This window comes from Bos javanicus, chromosome 13, assembly GCF_032452875.1.
Source record: "Bos javanicus breed banteng chromosome 13, ARS-OSU_banteng_1.0, whole genome shotgun sequence".
Lineage (NCBI taxonomy): Eukaryota > Metazoa > Chordata > Mammalia > Artiodactyla > Bovidae > Bos > Bos javanicus.
Window position 1 is genome coordinate 79488762 of NC_083880.1, and position 27629 is coordinate 79516390.

The 27629-nt window shown below is 51.6% G+C and overlaps 2 protein-coding genes across 3 annotated transcripts in view; both read right to left on the reverse strand.

Moving 5' to 3' along the window:
- The window catches only part of ATP9A (ATPase phospholipid transporting 9A (putative)), a 127052-nt gene extending 125813 nt beyond the window's left edge, over nucleotides 1-1239 (reverse strand). Inside the window, exon 1 of the mRNA XM_061437975.1 lies at nucleotides 1106-1239. Coding sequence (XP_061293959.1) covers nucleotides 1106-1173 — 68 coding nt within the window. The 5' untranslated portion in view covers nucleotides 1174-1239. The remainder of the gene's footprint in view (nucleotides 1-1105) is intronic.
- Nucleotides 1240-10531: 9292 nt separating this feature from the next.
- SALL4 (spalt like transcription factor 4) lies at nucleotides 10532-27393 on the reverse strand. Of its 2 annotated transcripts, none has more exons than XM_061437977.1 (4): nucleotides 27091-27393; nucleotides 14617-16971; nucleotides 13492-13772; nucleotides 10532-11951 (listed from the first exon to the last, which is right to left on the reverse strand). In XM_061437977.1, the coding sequence occupies exons 1-4, from the start codon at nucleotides 27218-27220 to the stop codon at nucleotides 11532-11534; spliced, it is 3186 nt and encodes a 1061-aa protein (XP_061293961.1). In that variant the 5' UTR covers nucleotides 27221-27393; the 3' UTR covers nucleotides 10532-11531. The 2 variants fall into 2 exon arrangements, with proteins under 2 accessions (XP_061293961.1, XP_061293962.1); XM_061437978.1 differs by having other exon boundaries at nucleotides 15943-16971; nucleotides 27091-27390.
- Between the last annotated feature and the right edge of the window lie 236 nt (nucleotides 27394-27629).

Below are 27629 nucleotides of genomic sequence, written 5' to 3' on the forward strand. Positions count from 1 at the left end.
GGAAGACTGGGGACAAAGACCCCACAAAATGGCAGCTGGCATCATCTCTTCCCCCACTTTTCAAAAAATCCCACTGACACCTAGTGAAGTCACCCTAGGGGTTCATCCGGCCCACGCCCCTGCATCAAGCAACCGACGCCGCACAAAGCGGCCGCCACCCGGGAGTGCGCGGGGAGAACCCGACGCCAAAGCGCAGGGCTGCCCGCGGGGCCCGGCCCCGCCCAGCTGCCTCCTCCGGCGACTGCAGCCCCACCTGGGCAGCCTCGGGAAATGCACGCTTCCAGGTCCCACCCCAAGCAGTCACCGGCGGGCCCGGGCGGGCCAGGAATCGGCATTTTAACCAGCTCGCCTCCCCCCGCACCCCCTCCCCAGGTTAACTCTGCCCCGGTGATGCCACAGCCCCTTAAAACCTCAACAGGTCAGCGCCCTCCTCCCAATGGGAAGCTGTCAGGGCGCAAAACACCCGCGCCTCCGCTTTCCGAGTGAGTGCAACCCTCACGAGGCGGCCCAGGGCCCTTCCTCTGCGGAAGGGTACAGCAGGTGGCAGCCGCCGCCCCTGCCGGGCAAGGCTCCTTCCTCAAATTGTGGGGACCGCGGGGAGGGGGTGCAGGCGACCAGCAGGAGCTGCTCTCGCCCTCCAGCGGTCCAGCCGGGGCCGGGCGGGGACCCCGCGGCGGGTCTGCGGCGGGGGCAATGCCGGCCGAGAATTTCCCGGCTCCCGAGGGCGGTTCCAGGCGAAGAGCGAGGTTCGATATTGACCAAATCGGAATTACGAAGACAAGGCGTAATGAGGAAACAATAAAATGGATAGAAGGCGAGGCTGATCCCAGGTCCACAGCGCCGGGCGGGCCCGGCCTCCCGCGGTGCCTAAAGCAAGGCGGGCAGAGGTGCCCGGCAGCCGGGCGCTCGGGCCCGAAAGGGACGCGATCGCGCCGCGGGGCCGGGCCGAGCGGAGCCGGACCGCTCCCCGCCCGCCCCTCCCCGGGCTCGGCCGCCGGCTCATGGCGCCGGCCGACCTGTCAGGCCCGGCCCGGCCCGCCCCGCCCGGCGCCGGGCTGCGGCCGCGCGCGGACAAAGGAGGGCGGCCGGCCCGCGCCCCGCTCACCCGGCGCGGGGCCTGCTGTCCATCCGCTTCTTCTGGCGCACCGGCTGCAGCGGGATGTTGTCCGTCATGTCGCCCGCCTTGACCGCCGCGCCCCCAGCGCAGCCTGGGCCGCCGCCCGGTCCGGCCTCCGCGCCACCGCCCGCCGGCGCCGCGCCGCCCCGGGGGAGGAGGCGGCGGCAGCGGGCGGGCCGGGCCCGCAGCGACGGGGCGAGCTCGCGAGCGCCGGGCCACGCGCGGAGCCGCCCGCGCGGCCCGACCGACGGACACGGGCGCACCATGGGCCCGAGCTCCGCGCGCCGCCCGCCCGCGCCGCGCCGCGCCTGCCACGGGGGGCGGCCCGCCGGGCCCGCGCGCGGCCGCCGCAGAGGCCCCGCCCCCGGCCCGCGCCGCGCGCCCCCCACGAGCGCCCACCCGGCCGCGCGCCCCCCGCCCACGCCCCGCGTGCGCGCGCCCGGCCTCCCCCCGCCCCCGCGCACGCCACTTTCACCCGCACATGCCCGCCTGTGTGCACACGCACACGCCACCAAGCTCACACTGCATCCATCCTCTCACGGGCTCACTCTTGCACACTCACACGCGAGCCACACACACACACACACATTCTCACCCGCTCCTCCCTACCAGCATCTGACGTTCAGTCACTCTCGCTCACGCGCACAAGCACACAGCCTGCCACCCGCACACCATTGTCCATCCTGGACCTCACCCACGTGAGCCCCAGGAATCACAATCACAGGGACACTCTGCCTCAGTGCTCTCCAGACTCCCTCAGCCACCATCCTTCACCATCGCTGGCCCCTCACTCTCCCACCTGGATCCTGAAATTCCCCATCACAGTGTGCACTCACACACCTGCACACCCTCCATCTCACACTCACCTCTCACCTGCCTCTGGGACTGACACGTGTGCTCTGTCACACAGACACATTCAACCACACTGAGACACACACAGTGACTCCTCCGCCCAGACCCGCGTCCACACCTACCTCCTCTCCCAGTGTCCAGGATCCACTCACTTTCCAAGGACCCCGATAAAAATTTAAGAACAGAAAGAAAACGAACAGTGGTGTAGGAAGGAGGGAGGGAAGTTAAAAATCCACGTGTAATGAAAGAACCCCAAAGTGTAACACCGTGTTAACTAATCTACTGCAACTAAAGGGAATTTTTAAGTAGCTACACCTAACACATCTGATGTGGGATGTGGGTGCCTTTTAATTCGTTTGCTATGAATAAGGGCAAAGCCACCAAGCATCTGTGTCCGGGGCCCTGAGTGAAGGAAGGCAGATACCAAACCAAGAAGTGTGACTTATCTCATGTCCCGATGAAGTTCCTCAAGAAAAGCATGTCGCTAGAGGTTGCTGTATTGCACCTTTGAAGGGGAAACGGCATTCTTTGGCTAACAGACCTGATCTGCTCTGCGTCGTGCAGGACGGTGCCAGGCACACGGCAGGATGCACAGCCAACTCTCAGGAATGGCTTATGGAGTGGAGGCAATGTAAACACCCCGACCCACCAATTATGGCATCAGAGGGGGCCCCACCCTCTCCCACCTGCTCCCCAGAGGTCCCCTCTCAAACCCCACCCACCTCAAGGCCTCTTCTCCACTCCACCACCACACAAGGGGACAGAAAAGACCAAAGAGATCATGGCCCTTTAATCCAAGGGCCCCCACACAGCTGGGAGCCAATAAACGCTAGCTCGTGTTTTTATCAAGCACCTAAAACGCCATGGAATCCCTTATCTCATCCTCCAAGCAGCCCTGCCAGCTGAGTCTAAATGAGCACACCCATTTCACAGATGAGGAAACAAGACACTCAGAGCGGCCTGCACAAAGCAACGTGGTCAGGAAGGAACAAGACTGGGCTCCCAGGCCTGGTCTTCTCTGCTCCAGAGGAAGGAAAGATGCCCTCCAGTGACCAGTGGAACCAGTGATCCTGACATTTCCAGGCAACTACGAATCCTGATCTCAAACACCTTCCAGCTCCCTCTGGTCCTCGGGGCGCCCACCTCTGGCCGCCTTCACTCACCAGGCTGTGCCCTCACTGTCTAGGGTACAGAGTAATAATAGTGGCCCTTCATCTGAAATCCTGTATCACTTCAGCACCTCACAACTGTAGAACCAGAGGCAACTTACAAACAGTTGGGCCTCAGTTTCCTCATCTGTAAAATGGGGGGCTTCCCTGGTGGCTCAGATGGTAAAGGATCCCTGCATCAGGAAGATCCCCTGGAGAAGGGAATGGCTACCACTCCAGTATTCTCGCCTGGAAAATCCCATGGGCAGAGGGCCTGGCAGGGGTCACAGAATCGGACACAACTGAGCAACACACACACATACACACACGCGCGCGCGTGCGCGCACACACTGGCCTCATAGGATTGTTGGAAGGATTAGAACCAATTGTGTACACACAGCAATTGGAAAGCTGCATACATACAGGGAGAATTGTGGGCGCTCAGGATTGTTGCAAGAATTCGGGGCAGTAATAGCAAAATGTAAAGCAGTGCAATGCATGTCACATAGTAAGTTTTCACCAAGGTTAGTGATTATAATTTCTCCTCCTCCTCCTATAAATGTTAGGATTTTTTACTAATTAAAGAAACAACAAGGCTTCTCTGGTGGCTCAGTGGTAAGGAATCTGCCTGGCAATGCAAGAGACATGGGTTTGATCCCTGGTCTCAGAAGATCCCACATGCTGAGCAGCAACTAAGCCCACGCTCCACAACTGCTGAGCCTGTGCTCTCGAGCCCAGATACCCAGCTGCTGAGCCCACGTGCCCGAGAGCCCGTGCTCTGCAACAAGAGAAGCCATCGCAGTGAGAAGCCCAAGCACCACAACCAGAGTAGCCCCCACTCTCCACAACTAGAGAAAAGCCCTTGCAGCAACAACGGCTCGGCACAAAGAAAATAAAACGAAAAAAAAAAAAATTCTTTTTTTAAAATAGTAAAAAATAAAATAAAAAATGCCATCAGTGTTATCAAACGGGGTCTCCAGACAACGTTCTAGGTAGATTTTTGAACTTTAATTAATAATTATTTCTGTAGGAGTAGGTACAGAGAGCTCCATATACCCACTCCATATCCACCCTGATCCCAAACCCAGCAATTTTCCTCACTAACATTTTGCATGATTGTGGTACATCTAAATGGATCTGAAATTTCTCCTCGTCTCTACTTTCTGCTTTTTCTCTAGTCAACAGGTATCATTTTTTAAAAGTTTTTCTTTAAATGAATTTTGAAAAGACCAAGAGCCCCTCCTAATCTCCAAAGGTAAAAATATTTTCATATGAACAGAGAGGCACTTTTTTATTGCCTTTGTATTTTCCAAATTTCTGTGTGCTTTTATAATCACTGCAGAAAACAAAAATGACTCCCTTCCAGGAAGGCAGTCCCTGAGGAAGGGAGGCACTTAAAGGCTTTTATCTATCCAGATACTTGTGTGACATAGCGGAGGGCCTGTGGGGCTGGAGGGAACAGTGCCAGGGTCCAGGAGAGCAGCAGAGTGGGGCAGTGATGGGGTGGGGCTGGGTGGAGGGCATCAGAAGCCCTCTTCCCGGCTTGGCCCTGCCTTCTCCCGACGGCCCTAGAAACAGCTACCTTAGGGTCCTGCTTTCCGAGGAGCCCCTTTCACGGCCTTGGACAGCCCTGTCCACCCAACAGGCTCTGGAGCAGGCTCCATCCAACAAGTCACTGACCCCTAGATACCTGGAACAGAATGATCTTTGACAGACAAGCCAACCTAGTCCAGCCTCGTCTTGCCAGAGAGGCCCACAGAGGTCACCAAACCTCACCAACAGATATTGGGCCCAGACCATAATCTATTTTGAGACTCAGTCCAGCCTACCCTGGAGCCTCATTTCCATAGCTCGCCAAGCTGGCTGAGGCTGTTTGCAGAGTGCAGGGTACTAGCAGGGCTCAAGGCGAGGCAGGGAAAAGGGGACCAAAGACTTAATGAAACTGCTTGGATAGGCCTTCCCTGGCGGTCCAGTGGCTAAGACTGCTCTCCCAGTGCAGGGTCAGGAAATCAGCTCTAACATGCTGCAACCAAAGGTTCACACGCCCCGACTAGATGCTGCAACCAAGACTCAGGGCAGCCAAACCTTGTTAATGCTCTGGGTAAACCCAGACTGGGGGGACTTGCTTTGGTGCCTACAGTCTTCTCTGTGGATGAATGCCCCAGGTCGTCCCTTTGAGTTTCTCAACGTGGGTGCTACTTACTTTGGGGCTATTCCCAGATTGTGGGGGGCTGCCCCGCTCACTGGACGATGTGCAGAAGCAGCCTTGGTGTCTACCCGTGACGTGCCAGGAGCAGCTCAGCCCCTTCTCCCAGGCTGTGACCTCCACTGACGTCTCCAGACATGGCGAAATGTCCCGAGGGTAAAACTGTCCCTACTTGAGACCCACCCAGCTAGAACGTGATGTTCATCTAGTAAGACAGTATCTCTAACACTGACCTCATCTTCCCGGTTCCCCTTTTGTGGGGAAAGAACTCTCTTAAGTGCTTTCCATTACCAACTATATCTAGTTAAGATCTTATTATATTAGTTTGTATGGTACTGTTTTTATCCCCAGACAGACATTGGGGAGTTTAAGGAAAATACCACTCAACATTCATTCATTCAAGCCATATTCACCTAGCACCTACAATATTCCAGCCACTGGGGATAGTTAACAAGACACACAATACCTGCTGCCCAGAGCTGAGGTCTCTGCTGGTACCTAGATCTAAGAAAAGACCGAAATCATCAAGATGACCAGATGACCCGTCTAGCAGGCCTTCGGGGTTACCTGCCTCTTTCATGGTCACTGAGCTATTTTCCAACAGAATACTGCAGTTAACACAAACGATTCTCCCTGGTAGAGATGCAAATGAATTTTGCCCAGTGGAATGCAGCCGATTCTAGCCCTGTGAAGACTGATTCCTTTTTTCATCAGTTTACTTCAATCTTCCTGATTACCTGAAATTGAGGACTTTTTTCAATTCTTTCAATCAGTTGTAACTGTTGATAGAATCTCGGATACATGTTCATTTTACATTTGTAGGAGTCTTGATTTTCCCGTTCCAAAAGGTTATACTTTAACAGGATAGACAGAATGAACAAGCCAACATTTCAGAGAGTGCAAAACGCCATGTAGATAATACAAAAGGGAAGCACAAAAAAAGAGGTGCGTTTATCATTCTTACTTGATAAAAAGTTGGCAACTGTAAGCAATTCTCTTTTATTTCCCCATTTTTAAGAACAATTTCCTGCTTTGTGGAATCCCAAAGATGAGCAATCCTAAATTCCATTATAATTTCCTGTCCTGGGTCCCCTGGGGTCTTTACCACACAAGAAAGTGAAGACAGAATCGGCCTCCAACACAATTAACTCAGGATATTTAGGAAGGTCAGTGAAAATGATTTCTGCCACCAGGATGGCCTGAAGCCATCAGGATAGCCAGCAAGCATTAAAAAGCAAAACAAAACAAAAAGCTGGTTCGGGTGAAGTAAACAGTTAAAGAGGCAAACTTGACACCAGGTGTATCTACAGCACAAACCACGGGATGATACAGAAGGTTGTTTCAGTGCTTTTAAGGACCAACAATTATCCCTTTAGCATAAAATAAACCTCTGTATCCTTTGTCCCAAGCCTTTAGAACACGGGTATTTCAGTTTACCTCTTTCCCTGAATTAATGGGCTTCCCTGGTGGCTCAGATGATAAACAACCTGCCTCAAACACAGGTTCGATCCCTGGGTCGGGACGATCCCTTGGAGAAGGAAATGGGAACCCATTCCAGTATTCTTCACTGGAGAATTCCAAGGACAGAGCTTAGCGAGCCACAGTCCATGGGGTCACAGTCAGACACAACAAAACAACTGAATTAATAGATGGTTTACCAAGGGTTAGCCTTTTGATGAAAGTGAAAGAGTGAAAAAGTTGGCCTAAAGCTCAACATTTAGAAAACTAAGATCATGGCATCTGGTCCCATCACTTCATGGGAAATAGACGGGGAAACAGTGGAAACAGTGGCAGACTTTATCTTCTTAGGCTCCAAAGTCACTGCAGATGGTGATTGCAGCCATGAAATTAAAAGACGCTTACTCCTTGGAAGGAAAGTTATGACCAACCTAGATAGCATATTCAAAAGCAGAGACATTTTTCCAGTGGTCGTGTATGTTTGAGAGTTGGACTGTGAAGAAAGCTCAGCGCCTAAGAATTGATGCTTTTGAACTGTGGTGTTGGAGAAGACTCTTGAGAGTCCCTTGGACTGCAAGGAGATCCAACCAGTCCATCCTAAAGGAGATCAGTCCTGGGTGTTCATTGGAAGGACTGATGCTGAAGCTGAAACTCCAACACTTTGGCCACCTCATGCGAAGAGCTGACTCATTGGAAAAGACTCTGATGCTGGGAGGGATTGGGGGCAGGAGAAGGGGACGACAGAGGATGAGATGGCTGGATGGCATCACCAACACAATAGACGTGAATTTGGGTATACTCCGGGAGTTGGTGATGGACAAGGAGGCCTGGCGTGCTGCGGTTCATGGGGTTGCAGAGTCGGACACGACTGAGTGACTGAACTGAACTGAACTTACAAAGGGTTGGAGGGTGGAAATGATAGAAGAGGGGGACAAGAGGGGAAGAAATACAAATCGTTTGGGAAGTTCCTTCTCCCAGAAAGGTCACTTTCAAACATTTAGACTTTAGGGTTAAGAACCTGCTTTGGAAGGCAGGGTCACTGGTTCAATCCCTGGCTCTAGCTTGGAAGACTCCACATGCCTCTGGGCAACTAACCCTGAGGCGCTGCAGCTACTCAAGTCCTGGAGCCCCAGAGCCCGGGCTCCCCAAGAGAAGCCACCACAACCAGGAGCCTGCACACGGCAGCTAGAGCAGCCCGACTCGCCACAGCCAGTGAAAGCCTGCGAGCAGCATCGAACACCCAGCACAATCCAAAATTTTTTAAAAATTTCTTTTAGACTTTCAAATGCAGTTTGATGCTTCTTTTAAACACTTTGAGGTCTTACCCTTAATACCTCAATTGCAGCATCCACTTCTGAGAGGCAAATTTGCTTCCTGCTCCTCGTTTTGGCCATGTTTAGCTAATGCTCCATTTTCATTATTTAGAAATAGTTGAATCACGGCAAAGTGGTAAGGACCTGGGGGTTTTTTTGGTATTTTTTTATTTAGGGGGAAATCTGAATTTTCATGTATACCAGGACCAAAGCAGGATCCCTAGACCAAAAGCAGTTGCTTCTCTCAGCTTATTAGGAGATGTTAATAGCTCTGAAAGCTAATAACTCACTTTCTGTGAAGAGAATTGCACATTTCTTGTAGTCATTAATGATTTTGTTTGGAAACAAGGAAACAGAACTGAGGGAGTTACCAGGACAATGATTACGCCCCAAGAAGCACATGCTTTCTCCACCAGAAAAAGTGCCCCTTTAAATGACTATGGTTACCGAATCCGTAAAATAAACGGGCCGAGGAGAGAAGAAAGCGAAGTCAGTCGTGAATTAGCCACAACGGTGTTTAGATCTTAATCAGAGACTGTTTAGATCTTAATCAGAGACCAGGTTGGGGACTGCCTGGTTGTCCAGTGGTTAGCGCTGCGCTTTCCAATGCAGCGGGCACTCGGTTGACCCCTGGTTGGGGAGCTGGTTGGGGAGCTAAAACCCCACATGCCTTGTGGCCAAAAAACACAAAACATAAAACACAAGCAGTATTGTAACAAACTCAATAAAGGCTTTAAACATGCTCCACATTCAGTTCAGTTCAGTCGCTCAGTCGTGTCCGACTCTTCGCAACCCCATAAATCACAGCCCGCCAGGCCTCCCTGTCCATCACAAACTCCCGGAGTTCACTCAAATTAAAAAAAAAAAAAACAACAAAAAGCACAAGGTCAGAATCACAAATTTAGCCAAATATACCTCTCTGATGGATTCAAAATAGACTTCCCCCAAACTCAGGGAAGAGCCTACAACCAACGTTCTGCCGTTTTCTAACTTCCAGCCACAAGCATTCAAACGTGCTAGGGTAGCCTGATGAAGGTGGTGGTGGGGAGGGGGATCAAATGCACTCACTGGAACCGGTGAAACTGCAACTCCCACCGAAATACTGTTGCTGTGTCCATATCTGAAGACACACAGAAAACCCACCTTAGAAATTACCCCCACCGGCCTACTTTCTTTGTACATTACTAGAGAATGCTGAAGTATGCCATTGCATGCATGCTTCCTGGGTTACGAACTGCCAAGAACCACTGTCTGGAAGGTGAAGGAGGCGCCCACCGCCTGGTGGCTTTGGCCCCACATGCCTGCCTTCCTCAGTCTCAACAGACTGAACCAAGAGAATCCTCGTGATCCAGAGTTGGGACCAATTTTTATGCCCATCTCATCTGGGACATAGTAAGTGTTCAATACGTTAGCCTTCTCATTTTGCTTGTTTGGTTCAGAAAGCTGGACGTGGCCTATTTGTGCTGCGAGCTCAAGTCACTTCAGTCGTGCCGCCTCTTTGCAACCCCATGGACTGTAGCCCGCCAGGCTCCTCTGCCCGTGGGGTTCTCCAGGCAAGAATACTGGAGTGGGTTGCCATGCCCTCCTCCAGGGGATCTTCCTGACCCAGCGTGTCTCCTGCGCTGCAGGCAGATTCTTCACCACTGAGCCACTGCGGAAGCCCCTATCCTACTTAGTTGGGTGGAATTTCTCCCAAGGCAGCTGGAAATGATTGTCAGGAAAGGACTCTCAGGTGTGGAGCAGAAACTAACAGAAAAATTTACATACACGCCTGGTGGTGAAAAAAAAAGAACCATTCAAAATTTATTCTCCAACAGACAGACAGCATCAGCAGGTAAAAACTACAGGGGTTTCTCCGTAGATCATACATTCACAAGGCATTATTAAGCTTAACAAATGAGAAAGCCTCTGGTCTATCTTCTGTAACAATATCCGCTTCACAGTGTAAACAGGCACTACCATTGGTTCACTTACAATTCCAGAAGGAAAGGCACAATTTGGCAAAACAAAACAAAAAAACTTGGGGGGGGGGATCCTAAAGTCAGGTGCAATTACCAAGAGACAAGACTTGAGAAAAGCCACAATCCACTCTTCCAGAGGGGCAAAGACTTCCCCACCCGGAAATGTGGGTCTTTCTCCTCGCTTGTTAAATCTTCAAGAGGAACGCTTCATCGTCTGCTTAATATCACATATACAAAAGGGGTTAGGGTTAGAAGAAAAAAAAGAATCACAACATCATCTTGAACTTCCAGCTGCTCCCACCAATACATCAACTCTTAGGTTTATGATAGGGTCTAGGAACACTTCAGCGGTCATCCAATAGGAAAATAGAGACTACAGCTACAAAAATAACACACGAATGAGGTAGATAAATTAAAGCTTTCACATCCAGGACTCGCCTGTTCCAACTTGGTAGCCTTCATGCAATACTCAGAAGAAAAAAAAAAAATCTTCATAATTACTCGGCATTAAGTCACAATCAAGGAAATGTTGGTACAAATTAGTGTAAGAAGTTTTTAGTATATAATAAGAAAACATGCCCTTCCATGAGTTTGTTTCTTCAAGAATGGACACCGAGCTCTTCAACAGAGCAGGCACACTGGTGAACTAAGTTACCTCACCTGAGATTCCCTGCTCAGGTGTTCACCTCTCCTGGTTTTAGGAAGAAGGTGGCATCTGGAAGGGTAGAGAGGACCTTGGCACTCTTGAGGCTCCAACTTAACTGTATTTAAATAAGCAGCAACACACACACTGACTCTCTAAGGACTAAAATCAGTCCACTTGAGGGCATCCTACTTAAGGTTCCAAGGTTGAAAAACACCTTGGAATTCTACAACCTTGGTTTTCAAAAAAAAAAAAAAAGTACATTCAAAAAAACAAAAGAAAAATGGGTGCAGGGTTGGGAGAATATGAAAACAGGTCCCGAAACAGATGACAGACCATGTCCATTTACCCACATACAGTCCCCGCAGAATTAAGTATACAGCCGCCCCCCACCCCCCGCCACTCCACCCCCAAGCAGGTGAAACAGGTGTCTTCTCCATGGTGGTTCAATACCTTCCAACTTGAAAGAGGTGACCGTCTTTGGAAACAGTTACTCGAGGTTGTACAAAGATTTTTATGTATATAGTTTGTTGCAAGTAACAAAACTACTTTGCAAGACCCGCTTTCTTCCAAAATTTAAAAAAATACTAGTATTTGTTTTAGTAAGGATTTTTTTTTTCCTCTCTTTTTTCTTTTTTTGCAAAGCAGCATAGCAACATTGTGATTGTAAGCCATGCCTGAGGTTGTGGCCACAACTGTAAACGTTATTTGCACATCAGGAAGAAAACTGGAGGAGACGGGGGCCTTAAAAAAAGAGAGAGAACAATAAAAGACACAGTTCTCTAGAGAGGTCGCTGCGTGCACTGCTCCTCGGAGGTGCGTCCTCCTGCGGCTTAGCTAACTGCGATCTTGTTTTCTTCCAGGAGGTGCGGGAACTGGTGTTTGGGGACGTTGTCGGCCGTCCCTGGCTTCTCCACCTCGGCCCCGGCGGCAGACTGGGAGCCGTCGATCTTGGAGGCGGCCGTGTTATTCACCACGGAGCTGGCCCCCAGGGACACCGGGAGGGTGGGGACGCCACCACTCTGAATTACGGAGATCTCGTTGGTCTTCATGGCCAGGCCACCGTTGAGCATGGTGGCGTACTGGCTCCACACGACGGGGTCCACGCTCACCGAAGGGGCCACGATCTCCTTGGGAAACATCTCGGGGACCCTCTTTCCGTCCGTTCCTAACAGAGCCATGGTGTTCTCGATGGCCAGCTTCCTGCCGCGGCGTGCCGAGCTATTGTTGGCCCCGTGTGTCATGTAATGGACCTGTGGGAAGAGGGACAGAAGGGTTTCCACCAAAACAGAGGCTTTGCGTGTAGGCCAATCAAAGTCAAGTCTGCGCACAGGTTTGGTCCGTCTACACTTCAATCTTAAAATTAGATTTCGGAGACTTCCTTGGTGGTCCAGGGGTTATGGCTCCATGCTCCCACTGCAAGGGGCACAGGTTAAAACCCTGCATCGGGGAACTAGGATCTCACAAGCTGCAGAGAGCAGCCAAGAGAAAAATTAGATTTCATGTTAAAAAATCCAGATTATCTATTCTCTGAGGGGGGGTGGGGGCCGGGATCAGACCATCTAGCAACAATGGACCCACATTCCTCCCTAGAGGCAAACAAAGTTGGGGATACACACTCCGATCTTCCCCATCTATTCACGTGCACTTCTGTCAACACCTACTAGGCAGTATAGTGTTGTTTCAGAGTGCTAGGGTTACAAGGTATTAACACGCAAACCTACAGAGGTAACAAATGGTATGGAACTGAAGGCATGCAGACACTGAGCGCAGGTGGAATGGGAAAACAGGTGAGACCAGGAGCTTACATCAGTGTCAATGCCCTGGTTACGACTGATTCTCTGCACGTACGCTAAGTCAATTCAGCTGTGTCCAACTCTTTGCGACCAACCCCATGGACTGTAGCCCTCCAGGCTCCTCTGTCCATGGGATTCTCCAGGCAAGAATACTGGAGTGGGTTGCCATGCCCTGCAGGGGATCTACCTGACCCAGGGATCAAACCCACATCTCTTGTATGTTTCCTGCACGGGCAGGTGGGTTCCTTACCACTAGTGCCACCTGAGAAGCCCATGGATTCTACAGGTGAGTAAAATTAAAGTTCTACCACTGGGAGAAATTAGCCAAGTGTGTGAGCATCTCTGTGCAACCTCCCCCTTTGTGGGAACTGACCCGAATAAAAAATCTGAGTTATAAAAACTAATTTTTGAACAAAACAGACCCTGCCCTGATGGAACTGACATCCCAGATACATAGTGTCAACAGAAGCAATCATTGCTGAGGCAAAAATAAGCCTGGCTGGGAAGGTTACACAAGCCACCAGGAACGAATGTTATTTCATCTACGGTAGCAAACAGACAGGGACTCTTCTGAAGAGCAAAGATCCTCTGCTGCCTCCTGCTTCTTCAACCCGGCCTCCTTTCTGCAATTATTTTCCCAAAGTTGAAGACCAGTCATCAAGTCTAAAAGCACAAGACAAACCCATGCAGGATTTATCCGTTTTATATTACGAGCGTGACAATCACAGTCTGTGTTTCCCGATCTGCAGGACTTTATGAAGGCAACTAACATCCCAACTTCAGAGATGCTGTAATGTGAGAAAGCCTGTTTCTTTTTTCTTTTTTTCACTGCACTGCAGAGCTGGCAGGATCTTAGTTCCCCAACCTGGGCTTGAACCTGGGACCCAGCAGTGGAGGCACGCAGTCACTTGGCCCTGATGGAAGGATTCGTTAGGGATAAATGTCGCTGCTTAACACTGAGCCCCCCACCCCCAGCGGAAGCCCTAAGGAGGCTCACCTTCAGGTTGCCTTTGGTGGTGAAAGCGCGCCCACAGATGTTGCACACAAAGGGCTTCTCACCGGTGTGAGTCCGCTCGTGGATCTGCAGCGCGCTGGCCGACGAGAAGTTCTTCCCGCACCTTGTGCAGCCGTGCTGCTTGGCCTGTCGTCGGGGCTGGGCCGCCAACAGAGGCGTCATACCTGGGGACATGGTCGTGGGACCCACAAACCCACCGGGAACTTCAACTTTGACATAGGTTGGCTGGGCTCGGATAAATGTGGATGGAACGCTGCTCCGACCTGCGCACAGGGAAAAGAGAAGGAAAAAAAAAAAAACTTTATCATCACGTCATTCATTCATCCTTCAAACCAAGAAAGGAATTTTGCCCACCACTGCCCCGCCGCCGTTTGAGAGTCTGGAAACACCTTTCAGGAAGTTTACACCTTGGAAGCAGCTTTCTTCTTATTTAGCTACACAGAGAATGACAACTCCAAAACTTAAAAGAATTTTTCCTATTGGGTGAGCCAAAAAATATTTCGGGTTTCCCCAAAACAGGAGGTGGAAAAGCCCAAACAGACTCTTTGGCCAACCCAATATTTTGGATTTTAAAAGGTATCGGCATCAGAAACGCATGCAGGCAATTCCAAGTTCAATCCCCACATCAAGTTACCTTTAAAGTCTGCTCTGACACCATCTTTCTGATTCTACAATGGTGTCCCCTCATTAATGCCATCAACAGGCACCCCACAATTTAAAATAGGTTAGATTCTCTTTTCTCCCTCAAGAATTACCCATCTGTGACTCTTACATTAGGGAGTGGGATCTCTGAATCAAGGAACTATGAATTATCTCACTGGTGTCCACTTCCTGAAATACTCTTCTAGGATAGCATTAACTCCAAAGAATCCCCGTGTGGCCACCACGGGCCTCCAACACAAAAATCAAAACCAAGCAAAGTAAACTGTCCATGCCCAATCTGCCAGAACTGTCCTAAGTAAAAGCATGTCAGGACTATGACAGAGGTGGTCACTAATTGCCCTACAGAGGAGCTAGTTCACTCTCCATTGGTCAAGGTCACCCCGGGTTCCTTCCAGATGACCTCGAGCCCAGAATGGACCTAAGTGAAATCCAAAGCTCTATCACCTTCCATCTCAGTGCGGCTGCTCTCGGAGCCGTCCCCTTTGCCGTCGGCGTCTGGAGACTTGGACTTGACGCTCTCCGCCTGGCTATGGGCCGGCGAGACCGCCTGGAAGGACGTGCTCTCTAGGACGTCTGGGCTTCGGCTGGCGCACTCGGGGTCGCCCATCACCGAGGAGGCGTCGTCATTGGTCAGGCCGTCACTCTCCACGGACCCGTTTTCTCGGCTGCCCTGCCGCTGCAGGACGAGCGCAGCGAGCCCCGCCTTCACCGGGGCGTCCAGCGAAGCCGCCGTGGCCAGCCCCGGGGTAGGGGACGCCGCGAGGACGCCGGCGAGGGGCCCGAGGACCCTCGAGGAGCTGCTGGGGGCGGCCTCCTGGGGGCAGGCTTCGTCTACGTCGATGGCTTCCATGACCCCATCGTGAGCGGGCGCGCCGGGGCTGCCATTCTCCCCAGCCGCCGAGGGCTCGGGGCCCGCGAACTCGCAGGGGCTCTCGGGCAGAGGCGTGTTGGGGATCTGGCCGCCCATGTGCATGCGGATGTGCTGCTGCAGCAGAACCGCGTTGGTGAACTTCTTCTGGCAGATCGGGCAGGAGTGCTGCGTCTTCACCGACGCGCTGGTGCGGTGCACCCCCAGGTGCGTCTTCAGGTTGCCTTTGGTGGAGAAGGCGCGGCCACAGACCTTGCACGGGAAAGGCCTCTCCCCGGTGTGCGTGCGGTAGTGCATCTTGAGTGAGCTCTGGCAGCTGAGGACGCGGTGGCAGATGAGACACTCGTTGGGGTCGGTGGTGGCCTTGTCTATGTTCTCCACCAGCCGCTGCAGCTTCAGGGTCTCCGACCCCGGCTCCGGCGGCCCACCCCCTGGGAAGCCTCCGACCCTGGGGGAGGGATGGGTCGGCCCCACCCCGGGAAGGATGGAGCCATCCTCGCTTTCCGGAGACGGCCCGGGCTGCAGGTCGCCGGGCAACGGGCCCCCCGCGACGTCCTTGGGGTGAGGCCCCGAGGGGAGATTCTGAGCTAGCCCTATGACACTGGGGGTCCCCGCCGCGAGCGCGGGTTTGCTGTCTAGGGAGAGCCCGGCTTCCTCGAGGGGGACGGGGCCGGCCAGCGCGAAGGGAAGGCCGCCGCCCACCGCCGTCTTGTCGTGGAAGTCGGCAAACAGCTGGGGGTTTGCCTTCACCTGGGGATGCCGGTGGAAGTGCACCTTGAGGTTGCCCTTGGTGGTGAAGCGGTGGCCGCACACGGAGCACACGAAGGGTCTCTCTCCGGTGTGGGAGCGGAGGTGGATCTGCAAGGAGCTATCAGTCCCAAAAACCTTGCTACAGTACTTACACTTGTGCCGGCAGAGAGCCTCGTCCTTGAGTTTGACCTCCACCGGGGAGACACTCGGTGGCTTCCCTTTGCCTTTCTTGGACGGGTCTAAGGCCACCGCGGAGAAGGGGCTCTGGAAGAGCACAGAGCCCTGGGCCTGGGGGAGCAGCGCCCCAGGGAGGCGCGACAGGACGCCGGGGAGCACCCGGGTGGCGTCCGGCTTCAGCGCGAAGGGCGGCAGCCCCGGGGAGGCGGAGCCGCCGGCGGAAGGGACGTTGGCGTGAGGTAGCTTGGCGGGCTTCAGGGCGTCCAGGGGCAGCCCGGCGCTCCCCGCCTTCTGGCTGAGCAGGGCCACGGCCGCCGACACCTGCTGCGACACGTGGCCCCCGAGCGTCTTCAGCGAGTCGGCCGCGTGCCCGGCGTGGAGGGCGTGCGAGGCCCACATGTTCACCTGCACCCGGATCTGCTCCGTGAGCTGGATCTGCTGCAGCTGCTGCTGCTGGAGGCACAGGATCTGCTCGAGGACCCAGGGCAGGCTGCCGGCGCCGGGCACGGGCGCCGGAGGCACGTCGGCGCTGCGCTGGTTCACCGCCACCTTGGTGCCGCGCAGCGCCTGAAGCGTGACACTGGTGTTGGCCACCTTGCCTTTGGGTAAGTAGCTAATGTCCTGCGGCGCGGGCGGCAGGGCGGCCTCCGTCTTCAGATACAGGACGGACTCCGCCCCCGGCTTTTCCCTCAAGTCCCCGGGGGCCCCTCCGCCGCTGCCATTGTCCCGGTGGCCCTCCCTCCGGCCCGGGCTCGGCGGCTGCGGGCTGAGCACAGTCCCTGACAAGTCTTCGGACGACATCGGCCCCTCACTGTCCTTCAAGATGAGCACGGGGGGCGTTTTAGTGCAATTTTTCTTGTGGTCCAAGAACTCCGAGAAGCTGAAGAACTCGGCACAGCATTTCTCGCAAACGTGGGTCTCCTCCCGCCGGGGCCGTTTTATCCCTGCTCCGTCCCCATTCAGCTCGTCGTTGCCGCGGCCACCAAGATAGTTCATTGGAGCACCTGCGAGGAGAGGGAAGGAGGAGATGAGAATTCCACCCTAGGAAGGACACAGGGCGATCTCTGGAGGGGAGAACCAAACTCACAATTCAGAGGTCTTCATGATCTGTGTCCTAACAAGGAGAAGACCGTGGAAGGGAATGAGGGTCTCAGTGAGCCAACCATCGGTGTAGTGGGTGGAATCATAACCCCCCCAAATATCCAATCCTAACCCGTTCCCCTGTGCATGTGGTCTTCTTGTTGGGGGTGGGGGGGAGGCTCTGTACAACTGTAATTAGAGTAGACCCCAAGCCCAGCGCCTGGTGTCCTGAAGGAGAAAAGAGCAAAACTTCCCTGGTGGTCCAGTGGTTAAGAATCCACCTGCCAAGGCAGGGGACGCAGGTTCGACCCCTGGTCCAGGAAGATGCTACATGCCTCGAATCAATTAAAGCCCATGTGCCGCAACTACTGAGCCCATGGGCCTAGAGCCCATATTCTGCAACAAGAAACCACCACATAATGAGCCCTTGCATAGCAACTAGAGAAAGCCGGGATGCAGCAACAGGGACCCAGTGCAGCCAAAAATAAATAGAAATTAAAAAAAAAAAAAAAAGACATGAGACAGAATAAGGCCACGTAAGGCCAAGGCAGGAGATACAAAGCTCTAAGCCAAGGATGCTGGACCCAACAGAAGGCAGCAAGCAGGCTGCGTGGGCCACACTCACCTTGGAGCCTCCAAGAGAAAACGACCCTGCTGCTCCTCAGCCTCAGGGGTCCAGCCTCCAGGAGAGTGCAAACAGACTTGTCTTGGGCAACCTAGTGTGTGCTCATTCACTAAGTCACGTTCGACTCTTCGGGGCCCCATGGCTGTAGCCTGCCAGGCTCCTCTGTCTATGGAATTCTCCAGGCATGAATACTGGAGTCGGTTGCCATTTCCTTCTCCTGGGGCTCTTCCCGACCCAGGGACTGAAGTTGGGTATCTTGCATCTCCTGCACTGGCCATCTAGTAATCTGTACCAACTTCTTATTAAGGCAGTGCTGGAAAACTCAATATAATTTATTAAAATAATCCCCACGGAGCTCTCTGCCCCACCTCAGAGCTGGCTTACAAAAGCAAATGGATTTCATGTCATTCATTAAAATGACATTGGAAGCCTGCTGTTCATCTCCACCCTGGGTCCATCAAAAAGTGAAACTGCAATAAATCACTCCTTCAGACAATGTGGGAACTCCACCTTCCCACCAGAGACGCTGGAAGTTTAAAGGTGCCAAGAACTATGATGGTGGTACTAAATTCACCTAAAATATGGACACCTAAATAAGACAAAGCCGATACCCGAGGAATGTTTTTTATGTGTGAAGGGGAAAAAAAAACTGAAAAAAAAAAAAGGGGGGGGGGGGGGGAGACTGCACGTCCAAGAAAAAGACTTTACTGACCTTCCTGATTATGGAAAACCTGTAGAAATGCCTTAGCATGACATTAAAGGATTAACAAGTCATTAAACAAAGAAGCCCAAGAAAAGCAGGAAACGATGGAATGATAGAATTTATTCCTCGCCCTCCATTTGCAGCCTCTACTACTGTTACATTAAATCAAACAACGTTCAAAGTCTGGGCAGTTCCATTCCTGAAAATGATTGGTCCCTGGGTTTCTTTTGCCAATTGGGTCCCATTTCCTTCACAGTGATCAGTCTGTATGTCAAAACACCTACTGGGCAGCCATGCTTCAGCCAGATGCCTGGGCTCTGTAAGTGACTTGACTGTTTTCATTTCTTGGCTGTTCTGTTGTACGTACACCCTGACGGGAGAAGTCACACAGGCACACCTCAGACTCCGCAATCCCAGGTGTGCTGAGCTAAATCACAGACCTTTGCATATGGATACAAAGATCCACCTAGGAAGAAGGGTATTTTTCACAAAAATGTTTACAGCCATAAAAAAAGGGGGGGAGGACGGGGAATATAAACTTTGGTATACCCACAGTATGAAAACAATGTAGAATTTCCGTATGTCCTGAATTCGGAGACAGAAATTAGGTGGAAGGAGGTTACAGAATAGTATGCAACAAGTGACCATTTTTGTTTAAAACAAAAAAACACACCTATTTGAAATGTACAAATGAATGGGGAAATGGCCAGGATGTCAGGAAGTATTCACTTATTTTTTAAGTAAAATAATCACTTTTTAAAAATAAATGAACCTATTTTGCCTCTTCTTGGGTGATTACATTTCCCAACACCATGGGTTTTGACTGAGGAGTCAGTCAACAATTTGGGGGAGGGATTGATCTTGAAACAGTGTATTTCTCTTAAGAAAGATCCCTAGTTTCCAACACAGTTTCAAACACTGACTCTCTTCAATTTCCACAGCATAGCCTTAATAAATTGACTTAATCTTTGCTAATTTCAGACTAGGTAGTAATCAGAAGTTTAGCAAGGTGTGTGTGGGCTGGTGTGAGCCAAGGGAAAGAAAACAGAAATTATGGTAATCACTCACTCACAGGTTTGAAATGGTAGGTTTACCCCTCAGGATCTCTATTAAATGTGTACAATCATGACAGCGACCTAAGGTAGAGGCCTGGCTTCAGTAATGTGATTAGTAAGTGTTTGGGAGTGCTGGCTACGAGCCTGGCACCGTCCTAGGGTCTGGGCAAAGTGCAAGCACTGCAGGTGTTCAGTGAACAGCCATTTCTTCACCTTGTCTATTTCCGTGGCTTGGTTACCTGGGCAACTAGGGCTGCTGAAAATAAGACTTAACAGTCATTTAAAGCCTCACTCATTTTAACATCCCTTCTCACTTCCTACGGAGTGCAAGGCAGGGCTAGGGGTCTGATGATGCAAAGATGAGCAGCCTGGAAGTCCCCTACAGTCCAGACGAGAACCTCTAGGTGCCCCGTGGTCCACACTACATCCATCCAATCCTATTAAACACCAGCCCCATTTATAGATGAGAAAAACAGACTCCGAGATGTGACTGACTTTTACCCAAGACAACACAATAAAAAATGTAGTCATAGATAACTTTTGAGCACTTATTACGTACTGGTGTAATTTGTATGTTATTAACAATTAACAAAAGAGACTATTACATTTAACAGAGGGGTAAACTGAGGCACGGGGCATTAACTTCCCCAAGGTTGTGAAGCTAAAGCCAGGCATGCACAGATCCTTCCTGTGAACACTCTTCATTCATGCACTTCCTTCCTCTCCTACTGTTTCTTTTACTGAGATGGCAACTATCTTGCCTCTTGCAGAAACCCCTGGGGAGGACAGGAAAGCTTGAAGGGGCAGGTTGGGGTGGGGGCGGGACAGGGAGGGTTAAGACACAATCAGATCAGATCAGATCAGTCACTCAGTCGTGTCCGACTCTTTGCCACCCCATGAATTGCAGCACGCCAGGCCTCCCTATCCATCACCAACTCTCGGAGTTCACTCAGACTCACGTCCATCGAGTCAGTGATGCCATCTAGCCATCTCATCCTCTGTCGTCCCCTTCTCCTCTTGCCCCCAATCCCTCCCAGCATCAGAGTCTTTTCCAATGAGTCAACTCTTTGCATGAGGTGGCCAAAGTACTAGAGTTTCAGCTTTAGCATCATTCCTTCCAAAGAAATCCCACGGCTGATCTCCTTCAGAATGGACTGGTTGGATCTCCTTGCAGTCCAAGGGACTCTCAGGAGTCTTCTCCAACACCACAGTTCAAAGGCATCAATTCCACCCCGGCTATGTCCATGGGGAACAGTAAGTAGGTACCAGCTTCCTTCCAACCCCACAGCTGCTCTAAAGCAACCAAAGTCCCAAGACTCAAGTTAAAAGTATTCATCAGTTCCCAGAATCATTAAGATGGTGTATCTACCTGTACATTTGTAATGGGGTGCTTGTGAAGGTGTGTTAAGTGGCACCATCTTTCCGGAAGTGCAACTCTGGCAATTATGTGTCAAGAACTTTCCAAGGGAAACTTAGAAAGTTTCTCTTGGGAGGGAAATATACCAGCCAGGTAAATGCATAAATAGATACAACTTCTTCAGAGTACAATCCACCACCACCATGGTTATACTGCAGTTCTTCCACCCAGCAACTCCCTTGGTAAGAATTTACTTTCTGTGATGCCGGGGTTCAGGGCTCATAGCAAGAAACAGCCCAAACAAAAATGGACACACCGGGGTTCACCAGCAAGATTCTGATGAAATACATCAGGGTACAGAAAAAAGATGACTATTTTGTAGCTCTTTACTACAGGTGCTTGCTCTATAGGACAACCACTCAAGAGTGATTTCAAAAGGAGGAAAAAATGCACAGAACAGGCTGTACAGATAATGTGCTTCCCCCCTGCCATGTTTGGGAAGAGACGTAAGTATGTCCGTGGGAAACTTCTGAAGTAAGAGTTGCTGAGGCTGGTCCCTGGCTTCTGGAGCACAGGCCTGGGGTGGAAGAGAAACTTCAAAATGTATACACTTTTGGCTTTTTTTTTAAATTAGCATGTTACACCCCTCGTCTCAGCCATGCTACTTGTGGAAATCTCTAGCAAAGCCTGTGTACAAATGCCCATTCTGCCTGTTAGGCGCCAAAGCACAACTACAACCATCCCCCATATATTGCCACAGAGCACCCACTGCAGACTCGCACACCTTAACTCATTTATCTTTGCAGCCACAGAGACAAGCATCTTTGCTTCCAACGTGCAAGCGTGGAAATAGGCTCAGGAATAAATGACTCAAAGTGCCACACTGCTCACTAGAAAACACAAGAGCAGGGACTCTAGTCTTAATTACACTGAAAAAGGCACTAAAGTTAGCGGCCTCATTTATTACTGTTTCTGCTAGAACACTTCCTTTTTTTCATTTTACCCCTCTAGGAAAGCTTTTAAAGCATTTTTCCCCCCTACTCTCCCCACCCCTCACCCCCGTCCAAAACTTTAATACCACAAACATACTGTGTATCTGTTTATGCACTATGATCCTTTGGAAGACCACAAACCACTGTTAACACCCATATTTTTTTTGGCCAGGATGCACAGCGCACAGGATCTCAGGAACCTGTGCCCGGTGCAGTGGAAGCGCGAAGTCTTAACGACTGGAACACCGGGGAAGTCCCAAATATATGTTTTTTGTCTCCCTCTCTCCGTTCAAGAAAAAGTTTTCACCCCCACGCAGACAATATTCTTTCAGTCGTGAACACTGAGCACACACCTCGGCAGTATTTGCAGAGCCCGTGCCTATGTCGTCAACAGAAAGCAGGTATTTTCCTATGATGTTAAAGCGGTTGTGTTACTGGAAATTCTGGTTACCTGAGTGACTGCTAGATCTTCTCTACTGTGTTCATGAAGAAGCACGTATTACTGTATCACAAACGTTTCCAATCATTTTCGCTCAGTGTATCTCAACACGATTTATTTCCTTGGTATTTCTATGTATTTCACTGTACGCGTTTCAATATTTCTGTTGGGGGAGGGAACTGTGGCACGAAAAAGGTTAAGCTCCCTGCCCCAGAAGGACCCAGCAGTTCCCAAGAGTGATTTACAACCTGAATACCAGCTTGCAGGCACTGTATACACAGGCTCGCCTCTTCTGGAGCCTCCAAGCAATACTGGCAACATCCCACTCTGAGTCTTCAAACAGCAGGAGCTCTGTTTGCTGGTGCAGTAAAGTACTTCGACATCCAAACCACCATTGGCAAATACTGAAAGCGTATTTGCCCAAGAGTAAGAGGACTCTGTTATGAACAATCGCTGGGTATGCTTAAGTTAACCCTTCCCAAAAGGAAAAAGCAAAGTTCAGAGGGATTACAGCAACTAGATCTTCCATCCTTCCACCCCACCCCCCACTCCCGAATTTTAGGAATGTTATCTCTCAGCATCTAGTTATCCAATAAGTTGGAAGAATGCAGTAAACCCAGCAGGGGGCTTAGATTCAATCACTGCCAAATGGATAGAAAATACTCTTACTATTGTATAGCAAGAAAAGCTCATCTGCCAGAGGCCAATCAAACTCTGAAGCCTATGAAAATGCTTAAGAAACCAACCGTATATCTTGAGACAAGCATTATGCCTGAAGCTTATCTTTTTTTCCCTCCCATTCCTATATTAAAAGAACTACAATGAGTAGATTATCTAAAGTACTTAATATCTCTTACCCCACACCCCCACCAGCAGGATAACTGCTTACCAAAAAACAAAAGGAAACTGAGACATCCTTAAGAACTGAACCAGTTCAAAAAAAGTGCTTAATTTTACATCTGCATTCAGCAATCTGAGAAATGCCTTTAACTCAATTTGTAGGTGGCAAATTAGAGCTGTAATTAAGTTTCCATTTAATAAAGGTACAAAAAAAAAATTGTTCCAACTGTCTTGGATCAAAATTCAAGTTTGCTGAAAAGGAAGAAGTAAAAAAATCAAAGTTTTTTGTGCTAACGTGTGCAAGCTCTGCTGTTGCTAGAGATAGATCCCACTTTGCCTCAACTGGAGCTCATCTTTTAAAAGGAAGTTGTTAACTTCACGCAGGCAGTTTTTGCTCTCTCCTTCCCCAGAACCCCTTAGAATAATACCTGACATGGACTCGAAATTTTAGGGGAAAAATGGCAATGATTGGAGATGCAGTTCTTATCTGGATTTAGAGGCTTCTAAAGATGGTTTAGATGCTTGTTTAAACAATCAAAGGCACACAGGTGAAGGATGATGAAAAAGGGATATCTTAAACTCTTTCCATCATTTTTTCTAAGGCAGTAAAGCCTGGAGCACCAAATGCAAACTGTTTAATTTCCAAATTGCTTCCTGGAATAGAATAAGTTCTAAAGCCTACAGCAGCCCGGCTCCTCCATCTGATAGAATACTGACAGAAAATTCCATCCCATAACCAACTCCTCTAAAACCACGATAATCACAACTTCTTGGATTTAGAGCATGGCTTAAATCAAACAGAACAAGGAAACTCTGGCAAGCCATTGCAACCAGGAGCTGAAGTTTAAACTGAGCAAAAACGGAAATCAAAGGTAATGTACGTGAGGTCTCCAGCCTGGCGTGGGCTACAGATAAAACTGCAGAATTATCCCAATTTGGCAGTTCAGCTGTCCTGACACAATTTTTTTTTAATTGTTATTTTGAATAAAATTAATTACCGATCACATTCCCAGCACACAGTGGGCCTTCTATAGTTGAAGCTATCTAAATAGGGTGTTTCATCTCCCTGGTACAGAGAAAGAACCCAGAAGCTCAGAAAGCAAAGCTTACGCAGCTGAAAGTCCTACAACCAGATTGGAATGCACACCTCACTCTTACACCTTACAAAAAACGTCATTTCATTTAAAAAGAGGAAGCATTAACTCTATCCCTCCCTCCCAAGATGGCTCCCTAACAGGAGGAGGGCTGAAGGGGCTTGAAGGATCAGCTAGCAGCGACTTGTGCAACTTCTTTTTAAAGGAACAAAAGAGGTTCGGGCAAGCTGTAGCCCTTCTCTTTTAGAAAGCCAGATGCAAACACGGAAACTTGGCCTGCAACATTCACCAAGGTTACTGTCACCAAGAATTCCCTTTCCCTCAATTAAAACAGAAACTCCCAAGTGTCCCATTCTGACTCCTTACCGCAGATGTAGGTCGTTTCAGTTCAGAAACTGGGGCTAAGCGGTTATTTGAAATGGGGGAATCTTGATCGTTGATGGTTGTAATCCAGTTTAGCACAAAGGCCATTTGAACCTCTTTTGAAAAAAATGCTAATTTTTCTGTACATGGCCTGACTCCCCTGACCACCTGCAGATTTTTGGATCTAACAGATCGCCAAACTTCATTTTCGTCCCTCAAAAAGTGCATTTAAATGGTCTCAAATTCGCTGTGCAGTATAAGATCAGTCTAAACTGGATGTCTTTAATTATACGCAAAAAAACGGGGGCTCAAACACAAAATATCCATTAAAATGGGGATGTACTACTACCTTCCGTTTCACGGCGGCAACTGGGGGCTCTGCAAACATATTAGAATCGAAGAATTCTTTCCAAGAATGCTAAAGACTTGCCAAAGAAACTTCGGCACCGCCAGGGAGAGCGCAAAGAACTGACTGGTGTCCCGAGGAGCGCCCAGCCCAGAGCTCTTCAACCCCCGGCCCAGCGCGTCCCTCCCATCAGGTGGGAGCCGGTACCTGCGAGGGGACCCGCCTCTCCGCAGAGCGCGAGGTTCCCGGCTGGGCCTCCAGGGGACGCCCGCGCGCAGCTCAGCGGCCACCGCAACCCCAGCGATCAATAGCAACTCCCCCTCCCCAATTGTGGAGGGAGCGCACGGCCAGGCTCGCGATCCTAACCAGCTCGGGTTAACTGGTGGCCGACTCCAGCTAGCGTTCATTTAAGAACGTCCCCTCGCCCCCCGTAACCAGCTCCCCCTAAGGTGCCGAATCCCACCAAAAGCCGCACTAAGAGTGCGCCCACCCAAAACGAAGCGGGTAGGGGGAAGGGGAGGTCAGAGCAGGACCAGGGGAGGGGTCAGAGCCAGGAGCTCGCCCCTCCTTCCCGGGAGGAAGCGGGCGGGCGGAGGGTTAACCCTTTTGTTCCAGGTGGGCCAGGCAACGAAGCCTCTCCGTCCTTCCCCCCCACCCCCCTCCCAAGGCACAAAGAGAGGCCGCCCTCCTCCGACCTCCGGTGCGCGCTGCCCTGACCATTGGACGCCCCCAAAACCGCAGAGACGCCCCTTTGGTCAAGCCGATCTCTTTAACTTGCCCTGGAAAAAATTATTTGGGGGGTGGGGTGGGGATAGGGATTTACATTAATCTTAGAGATTCAGAAAATGTATTCCATTCCCTCCCCGAAATAAAGGGTACGGTAACCAAAAAGTGGCGACGGCTCTTCCCCTCGTTGTAGTGGATTGGAGCGACTGGGGTCGCCGCGCGCACCCCTATCACCCGCTGGGAAATTAGAAAGCAGGCGGCGAGGGGAGCGAAGCCACCAACAAGGCCCGAGAGGAGCTTAAAGACGCCCCCTCCCCCCACGCGTACGCGAAAAACTTATCAGGCGACAATTTGGCGGGCCAGGGCGGAGGGGAGATAGTGAGAAAGCGACTCGCTCCTAAAGCCCCCGAGGTTAAATGATTAGGGAGAGGAGTCCGCTCGGCCGCTCCGACTGGGCTGGGGGTCCCGAACTCCTCCCGACCCCGGAGAGGCGCGGCGCGGAAGCGTGGGCCGGGTCAGCCCCCGGGAGCTCGCCCTGGCCGCGACCGCCCAGCCCTGGCGCGACCTCTCCCCTCCGGCCCCCGGGGCGCGCTTTTCGGAAAGCGGGGCGCGCCAGAAAAGCCACGCGCAACGCCAGGCGGGTGCACCCCAGCGGGACTGCAGAGCGCGCGCGACCCCCGCGCCCGGGGGCCCGCACCCCTCCCGCCGCCCGCGGTTATTTTTAGGAAGTCGGAAATCAAAGATGGCTGGAGGTCAGGCCCCGAAAGGTTAGGGCGAAGATCGGCAGGCGGCGTAGCCCCGGGAGCAAAGAGGGAAACCAAAAAAAGAAATTTTTGAAACGGAAAAGAAGGCAATCTTGTGCCCTCGTCCTCCACTTCTTCCGGCCCTCAGTCCCCTCCGCAGCGCGGGTGGCCCGCACCCCAGCTCCTGGGGGGTGGGGAGAGGTCGCGCCCCCTCCCCCTCACGGCACGGGAGGGGCGCGTGCAACAGATCGGCCTCCCCCGGGGGGTCTTCCAAAGGTGCGCCCCTTCCCCAGGCGCCTAGAAAAGCCCCCAACGGGTGAGGCAATAGAGTGGGGACCCCCGGGGTCTTTTCTTTTAAAAGCGGCGCCAGGGAGGGAGGAGGGGAGCCTAAGTTACAAGTGTGGGGGGGAGGTTACTAGTGAGGGGAGTGCAGCCAATTAAGAGAGGGGCAGAGGACGAGGAGAAGGGGACCTCTCAGGAACGAGGGGCAGGCAGAGGCTCGGGGTCAATCCTACAGTAAGAGCGAGACCTGGGGGTGAAACTTCCACGAGAGAGAAGCGAGAAAAAGTGTAGAATTAACGAGGGCGGGGGTGGGGGTGGGGAACCAGGCTGCCGGTTAGCCCCTGGAACTAAGCCCCCGGATCCAAGTTCCCGAATCTGCGGAGGGAGTCGCGGCCTCGCCAAAGCCCGCGCCTCCGAGGGGCGGGCGAGCGTCTGAGAAGCTGCCCGCCCGGGGCGCGCGCCCCCCAGCCCCACTCACCCGGCGCCCCCGCCGCCGGCGCCGCTGGGGCCGCATCTGCACACTCGGGGGCCGGCTGCTGCGGCTGCCGCTCGCCCTGATCCTCCTCCGAGTTGATGTGCTGGGGCTTCGCCTGCTTGCGCCTCGACATGGTGCGAGCATCGGGGCGCCTGGAGAGCCGCGGTTATTTGCCCACTCCGCCACAAATTCCTGGAGTTGGGAAATTTACCCCCCTTCGGCCGGAACGCGCATGTCCCAGTAATTATTATTATCAATAATGCATTGCGATTTATCATGAGCCCTGACAGCTGATTGGCCTGGGTCCAAGACCTCAGAGATCATTTAAATAAGCCCTCATTGATCAGGGAGGGGCGAGGCATTCTGGGCTTTGTAGTCCGGCCCTACAAGCGACAAAGGCGTGTTCATCTGGGGAGAGCAACTAATTAGCATTCGGGCTCAGATTGGCTGGGTGCTGGGCGAAATCCGAGGGGGGACCATCCTCGCTTCAGCTATCTGAGTTCTGGGAGAGAAAGAGAAAAATAATTGTGTACTTACTAAAA

Excerpts from the sequence above, each read along its gene's own strand:
- SALL4 (XM_061437977.1), bottom strand. The coding sequence starts at position 27,220 with ATGTCGAGGCGCAAGCAGGCGAAGCCCCAGCACATCAACTCGGAGGAG. Across the intron at positions 16,972-27,090 it reads GCCGGCGGCGGGGGCGCCGG|GTGCTCCAATGAACTATCTT; the intron begins GTGAGTGGGGCT and ends CTCTCCTCGCAG. Across the intron at positions 13,773-14,616 it reads CAGCCGCACTGAGATGGAAG|GTCGGAGCAGCGTTCCATCC; the intron begins GTGATAGAGCTT and ends CCCTGTGCGCAG.